The 17,744-nt window shown below is 49.5% G+C and overlaps 1 protein-coding gene across 2 annotated transcripts in view; it reads left to right on the forward strand.

The window, feature by feature from the left end:
- SUOX (sulfite oxidase) overlaps window positions 1-17,744 on the forward strand; it is a 302,493-nt gene that overhangs the window by 259,144 nt on the left and 25,605 nt on the right. The window contains exon 4 of one of the 2 annotated variants that reach the window (XM_085600280.1): window positions 3,403-5,141. The exons of the other annotated variant lie outside the window; for it this stretch is intronic. Coding sequence (XP_085456406.1) covers window positions 3,403-4,863 — 1,461 coding nt within the window. The 3' untranslated portion in view covers window positions 4,864-5,141. Of the gene's footprint in view, window positions 1-3,402; window positions 5,142-17,744 lie in introns of those variants that run through there. 2 annotated transcript variants of the gene reach the window in all.

Consider the following 17,744-nt stretch of genomic DNA (forward strand, 5'->3'; position numbering starts at 1 on the left):
GAGGTAGCCGGTATGTCTATTAAATCATGTAACTGCGGGGAGGAGCCAACGTCCTGTACAAGGTCGTGGCCCGTACTAGGGATCGGGGGTGAAAGGACACGCTGAATGCGGCCTAAGGACGAGCGCTTGTGATAAATAGGGTCCAAAGACAGACGGCGCTCTGTAATGGCTATTTCTTGCTCTAGCACAGTGGCAGCTCTGGTGATAAAATGGTCTAATGTCCCCCTGACAGAGCCCCCCACCAGGGATTGCCTACGTTTACTTAGGCGAGTAGCCATAATATGGCGGGGGCAATTAATACGCAATCGGTGTGGGCACAAAACAAAAATTAAACACGACTACTGATATATAATAAGTAACGAAGAACAAACAAATTGGTAAAGGTGTGTCCAGCCCCGAATACGCATAAGTAGATCAGGAATAACCTTTCTCAGGAGAGTCTTGTAAGGCCTCAACAACCAGCAGCAAGGGGGGGTGGCCCAGCCCGGCCTCAGTCGGCATTGGACGGCCCGCCCTTTGCCCGGGCTTAGACTGGCGTCGCCCACGCGCGGTCCTGCGACGCGGGGGCTCTCCTCTGATTTGAAGCGCCTCAGGGCGCGGAAGAGGCGTGGGCGGCTTCCTGCCGCTATGGACTGTGGGTGATGTAGCGCACACTGCGGCCGCGCGGGTTTTCTTATGCGGCGGCAGTGGCAGAGAAGGTAGGCGCCGGGAAAAACAGACCAGAAGCACGAAGCAAATGTGGCCCAGGCAGACGACAACAGCACACAAGTCAAGTGCCACACCACATACAACAGCAGTCACTGGCTCTCTTTCGGTCATTCACGATTTACCGGAAAATAGCATAATAGCTTGCATGAAATCAGACCAGGAAAGGCATTTCTCAGCTGCGCTGTAGGATTAATTACTAGTTACGTGTCACTGCAGACCAGAGTTAATTAAGGCAGTAACTTGTCACTCCAACCTCTGTTACCTCACAGCAGGCAAGAGTGTACACACCAAAAGGCTTCTTTCGCTGTTCTTCCTAACAGCGTTTGCATTAATATACGGTCCCCGCCGGTTCAGGAAGCCACCGGGGGTCAGGTCCGTGGAAGCAGCACGCGCTAACACAGATGGAAGCCGCGAACTCTCAGGCAGATAATTACTAATAAGGAGTACTCCGGCACTTCTATCACTTGACACACAGTACCTGCACGCTCCCCAGCTGGGAGACGTGAAACGCCGTCCGGAGGGAGAAATGCGCTCAGAGCGTGGTATGGTTTCTTCAGTGAACTTCCGATTTGCTCAGGTGAAAGGCTCAGTGGGAATTTTCAACAGGCGCTTCACGAATACACTGTAGGACGCGTCCCAGGTCTTGTGAAGTCCTCTGCTAGCAATCCGCGATGCAAGGGTCAAAGGTAAACATCGGCTGTAATCTACATTCCGCGAGAAGAAAAGCGCCCGCTCTTCTCTGTGGCTCGGAACTAAATTGTCAAGCCTTTACCCAGAGGCTATGCTGCGGCTGTATCACGGCAGTGAAGGATCTCCACGCGATGCTGTAACCACAGCGCACAACTACATACATCCCTGACAAGTTAATTAGGGACTGCGACACAGGCATGTAAGCCCAGCTCCTCCTCCTCAATTGTGAATTCTTCATCAAGTGTCCCAATGGCTGAGGTCAAAAAGTTCATTGTAGAGTTTTTGATAGGGGCCCCATTCTGAGACTCATTAGAGTCAGTACAGGAGCCATAGACTTACGTTCACCCATTCTGCATTGCTCGCCAAATGGGAGTCAAAAGGGGGTGGCCCGGTCCACTTTCGAATGGGCACGGATGAGCTCAGACAGGTTTGTTTTGGTGGGGTGGGGGTGGGGGGGAGCAGGTTCCATACGTTTTTTCTTGATAATTACTTTTCTTTAATATTTAGAACAAATCTGTCTTTACCATTGAACTGGATTTTTAACAACTATTAAAAATTATTGTTGAATTATTTTCCTAGCTAGTGCCAATTCCAAGATAGATGATCAGTATAGAATATTGCATCTGAGTGTTTTTCTAAGGAACAGCCAAACCTGCTACAATGAAAATAGCTTTGAGAGCATTTTTACTATAAGGACATAAACATTAAACCTTTACATGTCCTACCTTTAAATAGCATGCACCCTTCCTTTATGGGCTATAAAGCCTACTTTGGGGTGACTTATTATGGAAAATAAAGGTTTGGCCTGTCAAAAGAGGTTATTTTGGCAGGTCGAATTTGCAGTTAACACCTGCACAGCCAGGCTGCTCGTGGCAGGACTGCATTTATGTTTACATTGTAACTGTAGTGGATGGCACAGTGGGTGCTGCAGTCCACTTGTGACAGTAACTTACAGTCCCTGGGTATACCTTGGTACCATATACTGGGCACTTGCAGGTAAATTAAATATGCAAATCAGGAGTATACCAATTTTGCCATGTTGAAGGGAGGAGCACAAATACTTTTCACTGGTTAGCAGGGGTAAATTGCACAGGGTTCTATAGCCAGCAAAAATAGGGTTCAGCAAAAAGGCAAAAATATTTGGGGTGACCCTGTAGAAAGGGCAGAATTCAAACAACTCCCATATATTCTTGAAATGGAACCTGAATGTATAAATATTAAGATATAATGGGCACCATGAATTCATTCAACACATTTTTTCCATGTGGAATGGATCTAGCGTTACTTTCATGTAAGTTGTACATTTCAGTACCTCAGATTAGCATAACATCCATAACGGTGTATGTGTACAGTACACATTTTACTATGGACAAAATGTGTTAGAAAGCTGCCTGTGTCTCAATGTTTAATAGTGATCTTCGTTATAATTCACAAGTATTTTCTAGATATGAAAATAAAAAGAATCCAGTTTGCTGAAGCAACATTTGTGTGAGCAAAGACGACTTACTAAATATGTGGTAGATAAATGGTACAAGAGCATTCAACTGTTAGTTCAAAAAGGGTACAGTCTGCATTATGACCATGCACACTCAATACATGGGTCCTGTTCAGGGCAGGGAGGGGGAAATAAAGTGAGTTAATGTATTACTTACCATTGTTATTCAAGGATTCCAGTCCTATCATGAATATTTTACTGGATACTAAAGCAGAAACCTAGCTTACACAATGGAAGTCACTACAGCAGGAGAAGTCTGAGGCTTGTGAAGTACTGTTCATTGAATTCCCCTGGGGATACTATTAGCAGCATAGTCATGAACACATTAAATAATATCCTTGCATACCTTAGCTCTGTCAGGCCTTTCTAATCATGTTACTCTTCTTTCACACAATTAATCACCAATATTTATGGGAGCTTTCTCTGACCATCTTATGATCTATACACTCAGGATTACTCCTTGATTTGTATTCTCCACAAAAATAATAAAACAAATGTTTGTTTTACAGGAGGCTGCCCTGTCCGAGGATCAATCAAGAGAGCCAGGAGACTCGCTCTCTTTGCCCCTTAAGATCTACACCCGCGAGGAAGTGCGAAAGCACCAGACAAAGGCAGATGGTGTGTGGGTAACTTACGGCCGTGACGTGTTTGACATCACAGAGTTTGTGGAGTTGCACCCTGGCGGAAGCCACATCATGCTGGCAGCAGGGGGCTCTCTTGAGCCCTTCTGGGGCATGTATGCTGTTCACAACAACGAGCATGTTTTGGATATACTTAAAGCCTACAAAGTTGGGGAGCTGAGCCCTCAAGAAGAAGCTGAGGTTGCTGCTGGTGTGTCAGATCCATACTCCCGGGATCCCCAGCGCCACCCTGCCATGACGGTCAACAGTCTGAAGCCGTTCAATGGGGAACCACCCGCTGAGATCCTATCTGAGAACTTCATCACACCCAACGAGTTCTTCTTTAAGAGAAACCACATGCCAGTACCTAACATTGATGCGAGTTCATACAAACTGAAAATTGAGGGTCCCGGGGGTCGGTGCATGGTTCTGACTCTGGCTGACCTCAAGACAAAGTTCACCAAGCATGAGGTGACAGCCACGCTGCAATGTGCTGGGAACCGCCGCTCAGATATGAATGCTGTCAAGCAAGTGAAGGGGGTGGACTGGGGGATAGCCGCCATCAGCAATGCAACATGGGGTGGAGCAAAGCTTCGGGATGTGCTGCTTGAAGCAGGTTTACAAGACTGTATGGAAGGAGCGAAACATGCGTGTTTCGATGGGCTGGACAAAGACCTGACTGGTACAGCGTATGGTGCCTCCATTCCTTTCAACGTGGCCATTAGCCCTGAGCACGAGGTTCTGCTGGCCTATGAGATGAATGGTCAGAAGTTGCCGCGTGACCATGGCTTCCCACTCCGCGTTGTTGTGCCTGGCGTGGTGGGGGCCAGGAATGTTAAATGGCTAGGCAAAGTTTCTGTGGGGCCAGATGAGAGCCAGAGCCACTGGCAGCAGAACGATTATAAAGGCTTCTCTCCTTCTGTGGACTGGGACACTGTGGACTTTAAGACATCCCCTGCCATCCAAGAGATGCCCATCCAATCAGCCATAACTGAGCCAAAAAATGGCGATGTGGTGACTGGGGACCAGAAGACCATCACAGTGAAGGGCTACGCATGGAGTGGTGGTGGCCGCGAGGTGGTCCGTGTAGATGTTTCATTGGATGGTGGTCAGTCATGGCAAGTGGCCCACCTATCAGGGCAGGAGCAGAAGGCTGGCCGTGCCTGGGCCTGGAAACTCTGGGAGCTAAGTGCCCCTCTGCCTGCCAAAGTTTACGAGTTGAATATTATATGCAAGGCTGTGGACTCAAGCTACAATGTGCAGCCTGACACAGTTGCACCAATCTGGAACGTGAGAGGCGTGTTGAGCAACGCCTGGCACCGGGTGCATGTCACTGTTCAGAGTGATTAGGGACGGGGCTCAGGACACACTGTTCATGGTAAAGAGTAATGTGCTTTCCCTTTTTACCACCAGCAAAACTGATTAGAAATCATCAGTCTCTGCAGCAAGTCCAGGGACTGAATGGACGTGCAATATAACATCTCCTCTATCTTGACTTGTGAAGTTTCAAACACTTTGGCTGGCATTGTGAGAAATTATCACACGGTGTGGGAGTGAGTCTCATACATGACATCATCCATGTGTACCTATTCCTAACACAACTCTAAATAAACCAAAGCTCTTGGTAACAGCTGTTTACAGTATGCAGTGTGCAAGAAGACTTACTCAGAGAGTTCTAGTGTCTTAAAATTGTCTAGTCAATGTATTGATAATGCCTTGTACCAAATAGAGGTACTTTGCTTTTATAACTACCATGTATCTCACCTAGGGCCAGCAACAGACAGTGCTCGTCTCCCCACCACACTGATCTCTTTGCACCATACTTTCACACTGATATCAGTCAGGACAAACTGGCTTTCTTCTGTGAGAGTTTGCCCGGTCCTATGTTTGATTCTGAACTAGTGATACTTACTCCATTTAGTCCTGAAAGCTACACTGGGAATGGCACACAATTTCCATGCAGGCATATATATAGTTTGCTATATAAAGACCTAAATACTGTGCCAGACACTGAATTATTGGAATATATCTGATAGAGACATCTAGCTGCAGATTCCTTAACTTTTGAATTCTCCCCAGGCGGCAGTCTGTGTCTGGAAATTTTTCAGCAGTACCTCTTGATGCCGGGGGATGGCGTTGTACGGCTCCCTGATGACGTCGACATCAGTCATGACGTCAATGGAGCCATATAAGTCCCCTCCGGTGTGCAGACATCAGTTTCTTCTTTTCTGCGCTATAACGCGGATCTGCAGAAGCGATTCCTCTGGTCGATTTTTCTCGACCTGCTTTGACACTTGGTGTCAGTGAAACAGAGTGCCTTTGTCTAATGTCTACAGGTTTCAAACCTTTTGAGTCCTATAGCCAACATATGTCAGTGACGGACCTGCATACAATGTGTATGTGGTGTTTAGGCAAAGACCACGACAGCTATGATTGTGGCTCCTGCCAGAAACTAAAACCTAAGTCGTTCAAGGAGCGGCTTTTGAAGTTGACAGCAGCATGTGTATCGCAATCCTCGGAGGCTTCCCAGCTTCGGTCTTCGTCGTCCCGGGAAGAGCATTTATGTGGTGGATCTAGGAGCTGAAGCCGGTCTGGAGGACGTTGTGCTCCAGGGAAGTCAAAAGGTAAGGGACGGTTGACGTTGCAGCATTCTCTGACTTCACCGCGTGGAGACTCTGTCTCCCATGGCACCTCCAGCTCGACGGTTGAGGAGGCTGTACGCGACTCTGCTCCGTGTCTCCACATGTTTCCTGTAGTCAGGGCGTTGATGGCTCAGATGAGGGAATATTATGATTTCTTGCACCTCATCTTTGGGACCCCATCTCCCTCTGGAGCGCCTCTAGGCCCCAAGGAGGTAACTGGGGCGCCATCGGAGGATTTGTCTTCAGTGACGGTTAGGACATCGAAGTCAATGGATCTGCGCCGGTCGACGTCGGCTGGCATCGCTTTGGCACAGGCTCACAGTCGTTCGGGACCTTTGCCTACTAATCCGGTCTTTGACCAACCGACTCCGACATTGACGTCAGTGACGCCGGTCGAAGGCGCCTCTCCTCCCACAGTCGACGTTGTGACAGCGCTGCTTCGGTGTCATATGGGGTCGAATGTGGAGTTGGCTATGCAACCTAAAGTGATTGTACAGTTTGTCGCCCCTTTTCAGGAAGAGATGTTGGGAGGCCCACCTGTGTCGACTAGGGCAGGACTCCTTCAGCCCATTTCCGACACCAATGTGTTTCAGGTGGAGGAGAGCTGGGTTACAGCTCTTGGTGAGGCTAATGGACTGTATTCTTCACCAGCCTCAGGGTAGCTTTCTACCCCATGTCTGGCCACGGGGACAAGTTCCTTATTCGCGAACATGGTAAGGAAATTGGCTGCGGTTATAGACTTGTCACTGCCCATATTGCAGAGGTCTAAAGACCCTTTGTTTGAAATCCTTTGCCAGAGAAAGACGGGAGACGAGCCTGTTCTTCCGTATAGTGAAGTCCTATTTGACATTTTGTTAGGTGCTTGGGCCAATCCTGAGTCAGGGGTGTCAGTGGACCATGATATTGCAGGTATGCATCTGCCTGCACCTGGGGACCCAGTTTGTTTGCATAGACATCCTTCCACTCGTGGCCTAGTTACTCAGGCTACAACGTCTTCACAGGATGTGGATTCTACTCCTAAGACTCCGGTGGGTAAGGATTCTAGGGGTCGTGATGCTTGTGGTAAGCATATTTTTGCTTTAGCTAGCTCAGCATTGAGAGCCCCCAACACTTATTGTGTGCTGGGTCGTTTTTCCCATGCTTTATGGAAATCTTTACAGAACATGCTCCCATCTCTTCTGGATAACCTTCGTGCTGAGGTTGGCAACCTGATTAGAGATGGTCAACAGGCTGCTAGGTTTTCCATAAGGTGTGGCATGGATATGACAGATTCTGTGGGTCAGGCCATGGCATCTACAGTGGCGCTAAGACGTCGGGCTTGGTTGGCAACTTCGGGTATTTTGGAAGCTGTCTATTTGGCTTTGGCCGGCACACAATTTAATGGTACCCGTCTTTTTGGGGATCAGGCAGATGCGGCGTTAAGATGCTTCCATGAAAGGCGGAAAACTACAGAGTCGTAGTCCTACATTTTCTGTCACTGTGTTACTTTGCTTGTCCCGGAGCTTGGGATATGTGCTTTTATTGGTCAAGGGGTAGCCTTGTTAGGACATTGTATATGTTCAATTTCAGTTCTACCATGTGTACTCCGGTGAGGAGCGGTGGTTATAACCTCAGTACCATTTTCTTCTTTTGTTTTATTTTTGTGTTGAAATAGATGATTGAGGGAGGGTCCCTTTGTTCCCTGGCCTCTGAGGATGAGCTTTCTGCTAAAAAAGGCTATCATTAAGAGAGGTTACCTCCTTTTATAGAAGTGGATCTGTTGCATGCAGTTCAGTATGCAAGTTGCATGGCTTTCTTCTTCAGTGTTTCTTTTAGAGACATATTCTTATGCCAGTTGTAGGCTAGTGTAAAGGGACTTTTTGGTTCTACTCTTGCAGTAATCGGATGCTTCAACAAGTTGAGGAGGATGTAGACTCAGAGTATATGCTTTGCATTCTTTTGATTGCTATTTGCTTGCGAGTTCTTCCTTTATGGCAAAGGAACTGTGTCTAGTGAAGGCACAAATATTACCACAACTGCAGGCAATTCCTATCCCTGCTCAATATTGTGATGCTGTAAATTGGCAGCCAAAGGTTTGTGATGCATGGGTTGGGCCAACTTGTCCCAAAGCCAATGTAAATTTGATGGCTTGCTGTCCTTTACCTCAGACAATATGTCCTATGTGTTGGCCCATTTTTGTCTCCGACAAGGCCACCGATCATCCATAAAAGGCTTCATAAGAGGTGAGACACTTTTAAAATAGGAGGATTTTTGTACTTTATAGTAAGCTTTTCTTTTTCCTATGATCTTGGTATACGTCGTTCTGTATGTTCGACATTACCTGACCTCTGGAGAGGATGTACCTGTTATTTTCTGCATTTCTCAATTCGTGAGGAATCATGACTTGTTTCTTTTGGTGACAGTTCTTTCTGATACCATTTGCAAGTAGCATTTTCTTACGGCAAGTCATCTACGGTGTTGTGTTAGTGGCATAGTACCCTTTTTTCACTGGGTTGCATATTTTTGCTGAACCTCTCATTTCAGAGTGGCGTTTTGTATATGGTGTATACATGATATAATGTGCTGCTGTGTTTCACATTGTTTTCGGTCTTACAATCATATTTGTCTTGTGTCACAGATGTGGTAATATGTGCTTGTTAAGGATTCATTTTATGATGTATTTTGGTACAGCACTAATAGGTGCATTACCATTTTCAATATTGTAAAGCGCTTTTTGGAACTGGTTAGTTATTAAGTATTTAAAGTATACATGACTGTGTCATGTGTTATACATATTTGTTCTTTGAAAAAGAAGAAAGAGGTTTTAATCAAAGATGCGGTTGATTCTCTTTCTTACTTGCCTTAGTGATTAAAGCTTATCCACGGCTCGAAGTTATGTTCAGACAGTCGGACTTTGGCACTGAAGGCCATGCAGGGGCTTTGTAGGTCCTTGCAGTCTAGCAGTAAATATTGGTCAGTGAAATTCTATGAATTCACAAAGTTAGCGAGGGGTAGTGGTGGAGAGAAAAGTCGCACCTCAGTGATAGAGGCACATTTGTGCGGGCAATATAGTATTAGTATGATTCAATTAGCAAAAATATATGGTCTTGTGTTTCTTTTTCACTGAAAATTGGACTGTTGTCATCTTACTGGAAATGTGCATATTGTTTAGTACTGAGGATTCATATATTGTATAGGACTTGAACACATCACCTTGGAAAGTGTCCAGTCCCTGTACACAATGTGTTGTATTTATTACATTGATATCTGAAAGAAACAGTTAGTTATAGATTCCTTACCTTAGAATTACCCCCAGGTGTCAGACTGGATCCGGAACAATTTTCATCAGCAGTACCCCTGCGCGTCAGAAGGTGGCGTTGGTGGAGTCCGCGTTTGTCGTTGTGGTCGAGGTAGCTACATGGATGCTGCCCTCGCGCGCTGACGTCACTTCTTTCTCTTCCCGCTCCAGCCAGCACAGATCCGGAGAGAGCGGTACCTCCAGTCACTTATTGATTGACTTTTTGTCGTCATCGTTTTTGAGTCTTAGACTCCTTGTGCACAGCAGGGATGCCTGGCTTCAAGGCTTGAGGTTCCAGTAGCCGACTGATGTTGGTGACAGATCCGCACCGCGTTTGCCTATTCTGCGTGGAACGCAACCATGACCCCAAGACGTGCTCCGACTGCCAGACCATGAATCCGAAGTCTTTGCGGGAGCAGTCCCGAAAGCTTCTCGAGGCTTGGCAGTCGGCTCCGCGCCTCTCGATGTCTCGGTCACGTAGGATGTCGAGGGACCGGTCGCGGAGCCACCATCATTCTTCATCCACGTCTTTGCACTCGGGGTCAGGTAAGTCAAAGCACAAGAAGAAGCCGAAGAAGCATCGTTGCTTTTTTACTTTTCCCGGCCGACGCAACAAGGGATGCGGGTGGTGCCCCTCCCGCACCTCCATGTGCAGAGCCTGAAGGGTCAACTCAAGGTTTCCCTCCCTTTCTGGGACTTGGAGCGACCCCTGGCCAACTTCGTCAATTTTACGAAGCGATGCACGCCATCTTTGGGCAGCCCGACTCCGCCAGCGCGCCTTCGGGCCCCGTGGACTCTGCTGGGGACCCTGGGCCTTCAACGCCTTCGGCCTCGGCACCGCAGGGTCCCCTTGTATCAGATCTGGATCGGCGCCAGTCGACCTAGTTACACCTTCCCCGGCACCACTTCCACCGGCACTACATCCGCAGCCGACGCCGGTTGCATCCCCAGCTGGCTTCGACCCCGGCCTCCACGGAGCCGGACCAGCGTCGACCGACGCTGGATCCAGCGCCGACGTGTTCTTTTGTGCCCCTGTTATACCCTGGCTCTTTGAGACCAGATTGGCAGTCAGAGATGGGTGAGGAGGACTGGGAGGGGTCTGGAGACCCTTTAACTGACCACTTAGGCTATGAACTGGACTGGAGAGAGGAACTGGGGAAGCCAGTGGTCTGGATACCTCACCAGACCTTGGCATGTTTTCTCCTTCTACCAACGCTACAGAGGAAGGAGTGTTTAATGCAGTGGTGTTGGCCGAGGCTCTCAGCCTCGAGCTACCTACGGTGGCAGTCAGGACTAATCTCCTGACAGAGGTGCTTCAACCGGCATGGAGCTCTTCGAAGCCCCTGCTGCCATTTAATGAAGCTCTTAAAGACATCCTTTTGGGCACCAGGTCCAGGCCCAACACAGGGGCTCCTGTGGATAGAATGATTGCCCGACGCCACTGCACGGCCCTGGGCGACCCCACTTTCCTCTCCCAACACCCCACCCCTGAGAGCTTGGTGGTCCAAGCCTCCACCTCCAAGGGTGCATTCCCTAACGCTCCAGCTGATAGGGAATCCAAAAAGCTGGACCATCTTAGGAAGAAGATGTTTTCTTCCCCTAGCTTGGGACTGCGGTTGGTAAACACTGCATCTCTGTTGGGCCGTTACACCCACTCCGTGTTGGATACGGTTGTGCAAGTGCTGCCTCAGTGCCCGGAGGAGGCCCGGGATGTACTCTCTTGGGCAGTTGCCGAGGGGAGAGACGCAGCGAGGTTTACCATCCGCTGTGGGCTGGATACCGCCGACTCACTAAGCAGGACGATTTCCACGTCGGTAGCCCTTCAACACTACGCCTGGTTGAGGTCGATTGGTTTTTCAGGGGATGTCCAATCCACCCTTATGGACATGCCCTTTGATGGCCGTCGCCTATTTGGTGACAAAGCAGACAATGCGCTGCAGCGCTTTAAGGGCTCTCGGGCTACGGCCAGGTCCTTGGGCCTCTCCACCACCCGCCCTGCGCAGTCTGCTATTCGCCCCTTTTGTGGCTACGGAAGGGGTGCCCCGCCAAATTCCACCCAGAGCCACAGGCCAGCGCAAGCTGTTCAGCCCCGCGCGGCTGGGGACATGGGAACCACTGCAGTGGTTCTGGGGGCCAGCGGGGGGGGGCAGTCCACCACAGACCCCTCTGCAGCAGCCTCCAAACTCTCCTAGTCTGACCTTTCAGGCCACCAATCGCCAGTGGGCGGCAGGATTCGCCAGCACCCCCCCCCCCCCCCCCCACTGGCAAACCATCACATCGGACCGGTGGGTTTTGCAAATAGTCCGAAGGGGCTACTCTCTCCCCTTCCAGATTACCCTTCATCCATGCCACCTCAGTACCATCGCATGTCGGAGGATCATCTGGCTCTTCTCCAACAGAAAGTTTCTGCACTCTTGGCCAAGGGGGCCATCAAGCGAGTTCCTGTCCCAGAAGTAGGTCGTGGTTGCTATTCCCACTACTTTCTAGTGCCCAAGACGGACAAAGGCCTGCGTCCTATCCTGGATCTCAGGAACGTCAACCGCTTCCTCCGGAAGGAGAAGTTCAAAATGTTGATTCTAGCTCAGGTCCTGTCTGCCCTCGGCCCTGGAGACTGGATGGTAGCGTTAGACTTGCAGGATGCTTATTTTCACATCCCCGTCCTTCCGGCGTTACCTGCGATACATGAGCACTTTCAGTTTACCGTGCTCCACATTGGCCTTATAAGCGCCCCTCGGGTGTACACGAAAGTGATGGCGCTGATCGCAGCTCATCTGCGCAGATCAGGGGTTCCAGTCTTTCCCTATCTCAACGACAGGCTGTCGTCTTCCACCTCCAGACTATGGCCGACCTCCTGCATTTGCTGGGGTTCTCCATCAACGTGCCGAAGTCACACCTGACTCGCTCTCAGAAGCTCCTCTTTATCGGAGCGGGTCTGGACATGACGCAGTTTCAGGTCTGTCCTCCCGACCAGCTTAGATCGAAAGTAATACCTTTCTGCCATCTCTGATTTCCTTCGGCCGCCATATCAACCTTCTCTTTTGATGTCCCTGGTAGTTAACCGTTTCTTGAAAGGCTTAACGCATCTTATTCCTCCAATTCCATTCGTAGTGCCTCAGTTAGACTTGAATCTTGTACCCACTTATTTAATGTGCACTCCCTTTGAGCCGCTTCATAACTGTCCTTTACGCCTCTTAACTCTTAAAACTGCTTTCCTGGTAGCCATCACTTCCGCTAGACGAGTGAGTGAGCTCCAGGCTTTTTCTTCCAATCCTCCTTTCTTCTCTGTTCATCCGGACAAGGTAGTTCTCAGGACTCGTCCGTCCTTTCTTCCTAAGGTGGTCGCTGCCTTCCACTTCGGGCAGACCATTACTTTGCCCACCTTCTTTCCGCCTCCGCATCCTTCAAAGGCGGAAGAGAGGCTCCACTGTCTGGACCCAAAGTATGTGCTCTCCTTCTATCTGGATTGCACAAAACGGTTCCAGGTGGATGATGAATGTTTTGTTGGCTATCTGGGTGCAAAGAAAGGTCGGGCTGTACACAAATGCACCATTTTCCTATGGGTCGTGTTGTGTATTAAGGCTTGTTACTCTCTGGCTAAAAAGGAGCCTCCAGTCGGGCTGCGCACTCACTCCACCAGAGCGACAGCAGCAACTACTGCCTTGGGAAGAGGAGTGTCTCTGAATGACATCTGTCAGGCGGCTACGTGGGTATTGCTGCACACGTTCACCAAACACTACTGCCTGGACAGCAAAGTCAGAAGAGACGGCTTCTTTGGCTGTTCTGTTCTCCAGGACTTTCTGGTGTGATCTTGGTTTGCAGACCCACCACCGGGGTTGGTATTGCTGGGGTATCTATTCTAAGGTAAGGAATCTATCACTAACGTGTTTCTTTCAGATGCACAAGTTACTTCCCTTCGGTAACGATATATCTGTAAGAAACATTAGTGAGTTATAGATTCCTTACCGCCCCACTCATCCTCCCCATTGTGCGAACTGATTTCTGGGGTTAAGGACATCCTTTCAGGGCCCTAGCTTTGTGCACCAATGATCAGTGTCTTACATGCCTCTGCGTTTCTGGCTCGGAAAGTCGTGTACAGAACTGACGTCAGCGCGCGAGGGCGGCATCGAAGTAGCTGCCACGACGTCATCCCGGCGACCATGAAGCCAACAACAGATGCGGAGCCGTCCGACGCCACCTTCCGACGTGCAGAGGTACTGCTGACGAAAAACTTTCCGGATCCAGTCTGACGCCTGGGGTAATTCTAAGGTAAGGAATCTATAACTAACTAATGTTTCTTACAGATATATCGTTACTGAAGGTAAGTAACTTGTACTTCGGGTCTATCCTCCCGAACATCGAGTTCGGGATATTCGGTCTATGGTTCTGATCTTTCAGCTTCTATCCCGGGTTTCAGTCAGGATGACCCTCAGGCTACTGGGCATGATGGCCTCCTGCATCCTGCTGGAGGACCATGCCAGATGGCATATGCAGGCTCTGCAGTGGGACCTGAAGTTCCAGTGGGCACAACATCAGGAGAACCTGTCCGATTGCGTCCAGCTCTTGGAGGGCACCGTGCACCAATTGTAGTGGTGGCTAACAAACCAGGATTGGGTTGACGGCAGATCCGTCTCCCTTCCCCAACCAGAGTTCACAGTGGTGACCGATGCATCACTAATGGGATGGGGTGGCCACATGGGGGAGGCGGAGATCAGAGGCCTCTGGTCCTCTGGTCTAGGGCGGAGTCCGGGCTCCACATCAATCTTCTGGAGCGTTGGGCGATTCATCTTACACTAAAAGCATTCCTTCCCTCTGTCCGGGGAAGAGTAGTGCAGGTATTCACGGACAACACCACCGCCATGTGGTACTACGTCAAACAAGGTGGGTGAGGAGGCCCGCCGCCATTGGACATGGCTGGAACATCAGGGCACATCCCTGGTGATTCAAGACCTGGCAGGTTCCCTGAACGTCAGGGCGAACAAACTCAGCCGCAGGTGCATGATGGATCACAAATGGCGTCTTTACTCGGAGATGGTGCAAGGTCTCTTTCGACAGTGGGTAGAGCCTTGGTTAGATCTATTCGCACTGAAGAGAACGCGCAATGTCAGCAATTCTGTGCGTTGGAATTTTCAAAGCGGCACTCGCTAGGCGACGCTTTTCATCACGAGAGGAGCTGCGGTCTTCCATATGCTTTTCCGCCTATACCACTTCTGCCAGAGTGCTGAAGAAGATCAAGGGTGACAGGGCCCCAAATCATTCTTGTGGCTCCGGATTAGTCACAAAGAGTCTGGTATTCCGAGCTGCTACACAGGGCCATTGATCCTCCGATCAGACTCCCTCTTTGGGAGGCTCTTCTGTCGCAGCAGCAGGTGACGGTCCTCCACCCGAACCTGTCCAGCCTCCACCTCCTTGCGTGGAGATTAAGCGGCTGCAGTTGACGTCGTTTTGACGTGCCTCCCGAAGTCTGTGATGCCTGGAGGAAAGATTACTCAAGCGAGAAAAAAGCTGCGTATAGAGCATCTATTGCTGCCTATAAAACAGAAATTAGAGCAACACAGGCCGCCTACTTCGAGGAAAAAATTCAAGCCTCTACCAACTCCTCCAAAGAAATCTTTTGAATTATAAAAAAACTCACACGTACCCCTGACCCCCCACAGGAGGCAGACCCCACTGGTCGTCACTGTGAAGACCTGGCAGGTTTCTTCTCTACAAAAATTTAAAAAATCCTCAATCTTCTCCCACCCATTACGATGAACCATGCTTTGAATTTGGAACCCCTGAAATACAATAGCTGTCTTGATTCTTTTGCCCCTCTCTCTGAGGAGCACCTCTGCCACATCATAGAGGCAATAAAAAGTGGCTCCCCTAATGACCCGGCTCCCTTCAAAATCCTTAAACAGGCATTGCCTACCATTATTCCTCCCATTGCCAACCTGATCAACGCCTCCTTAGCCGCAGGCACAGTCCCCCAGGACTGGAAAAAGGCTATGGTGAGGGCACTTCTAAAGAAACCCCACCTTGATCCTTCGGATTTGGGCAACTATCGACCCATTTCGCTGCTTCCAGGCATTAGCAAGGCCGCAGAAAAGTACGTCAATCAAATACTCTCGGCCCACCTGGAAACCTTCAATCTGCTCCACTCCTCACAAACAGGCTTTCGCCCTGGTCAGGGCACCGAAACGGCGCTAATTGCGGTGGTTAAAGAATCACGAAAGATTCTGGATGCAGGAGACTCCGCAGCCATCATCCTTCTAGACTTGAGCGCCGTCTTCGACACGGTGAATCACCACATTCTAATTCACCGTCTCAGAAACGTGGGAGTTACGGGTAAAGCTCTATCCTGGCTGGAATCATTTCTGGAAGACAGATCCTTCCAGGTATTTGATGGAAACACCCAGTCCCAACCTGTCCCCCTCCAATGCGGAGTACCGCAGGGCTCCTCTTTGAGCCCTACCCTCTTTAATGTATATATGTCCCCATTAGCACAGATAGTCTCCCCGTTTGGAATCCAGCTGGTCACCTACGCAGATGATACCCAGCTCATTGTGGCTCTGAATCAGGAAGAACAGTCCTCTATCAATCTTTGTTCATGCCTCAAAGAAATTGATAGCTGGATGAGCTTCTCCCATCTCAAGCTCAATGGCGACAAAACAGAGCTCCTGCTGCTGGGTAATCAGGCTGGTTTCAATCCCAGCACATCATGGCCAACATGCATGGGACCTGCACCACTACCCAAACAAGAAATAAAAAGCTTGGGCATATGGCTGGACCATGATCTTACTCTTAGAACACAAGCAAGGAAAACGGCGGCTACCTGTTATGGTATACTCCGCACTCTACGAAAAGTACTTCCCCTCTTGCCCACCCTCTCAAGAAAACTTGTGGTTCAGGCACTTGTTCTTTCCAGGCTGGACTACGGCAATGCCCTTTATCTGGGTGCACCGAGAGTAGTGATTTCTAAACTTCAGATCGTCCAGAACTCAGCTGCTAGGCTGCTCACTGAAACTAATAGCCGCAGCTCAGCCAAGCCCGCCCTGCACACACTCCATTGGCTTCCAATACAGGAAAGAATCCATTTCAAGACCCTCTGTATTGCACACAAAATTCTTCATAACAAAGGCCCTCCCGCCATCAAAAACCTTCTTAAACCATACAAACCCACAAGAAATCTCCGCTCAGATCAACTTCATTTAGCGGCAGTCCCCAGAATCAGAAAAGCCCGATCAGGAGCTCGCCTTTTGTCCTTCATTGTCCCGAGACTCTGGAACACCCTCCCTCTCTCCCTCCGCAAGGAAGCCAACCATCTGTCATTTAGGAAACAACTTAAGACCTGGCTATTTCCCTAATTACATCTCCTCCTTGACCCTCTCCGCAGCGCTGGGATGCCTCCGGGTAGCCATGCGCTATATAAGAACATCTTCATTCATTCATTCATTCATTCATTCATCTTGACAGCCAGGTGTCCCTCCACTAAGACGGTATACGCCTGCAGATGGAACAGATTTGTGGCATGGTGCACAGCAAAGTCTGTAGATCCCCTTTCAGCCCCTCTTTCGGAGGTTCTCTTGTTTGTCCTTTCTTTTGCCCAGCAGGGCTCTGCTCTGGGCACTCTAAAGGGCTACCTCTCGGCCATTTCAACCTTATTAGACTTCCTGATCTGCCTTCTCTTTTCAAGTCCCCTGTTGTAAATCGTTTCCTTAAGGGCATTACTCATCTTTTTCCTCCTGTTCCCTTCGTAATGCCCCAGTGGGACTTGAACTTGGTTCTTACATATCTTATGTGTGCTCCCTTTGAGCCGCTACATAACTGTCCTCTCAGGCTTCTAACTTTGAAAACTGCCTTTCTGGTGGCCATCACCGCTGCGCGCAGGGTGAGTGAGCTACAAGCTCTTTCTTCTAAGCCTCCCTTTCTGGCTGTTCATCCGGACAAGGTCGACCTAAGAACTAGACCTTCCTTTCTTCCCAAGGTGGTTACTTCTTTCCACATTGGCCAAGCCATCACTTTGCCCACCTTCTTTCCGCCTCTGCATCCTTCAAAAGAGGAACAGAGGCTTCACCGTCTGGACCCAAAACGTGCGCTTTCCTTCTGACTGGATCGCACCCAACAATTCCAAGTGGACAACCAGCTCTCTGTTGGTTACGTGGGCGCCAAGAAAGGTTGAGCTGTGCACAAATGGACCATCTCCAGGTGGGTCGTTTTGTGCATTAAAGCTTGCTATTCTTTGGCAAAGAAGGTGTCTCCAGTGGGGCTGCACGCCCATGCCACCAGGGTGACGGCAGCTACCACTGCTTTGGGACGGGGAGTCTCCCTTAATG

The sequence above is a fragment of the Triturus cristatus genome, chromosome 4_2, assembly GCF_964204655.1.
Source record: "Triturus cristatus chromosome 4_2, aTriCri1.1, whole genome shotgun sequence".
NCBI lineage: Eukaryota > Metazoa > Chordata > Amphibia > Caudata > Salamandridae > Triturus > Triturus cristatus.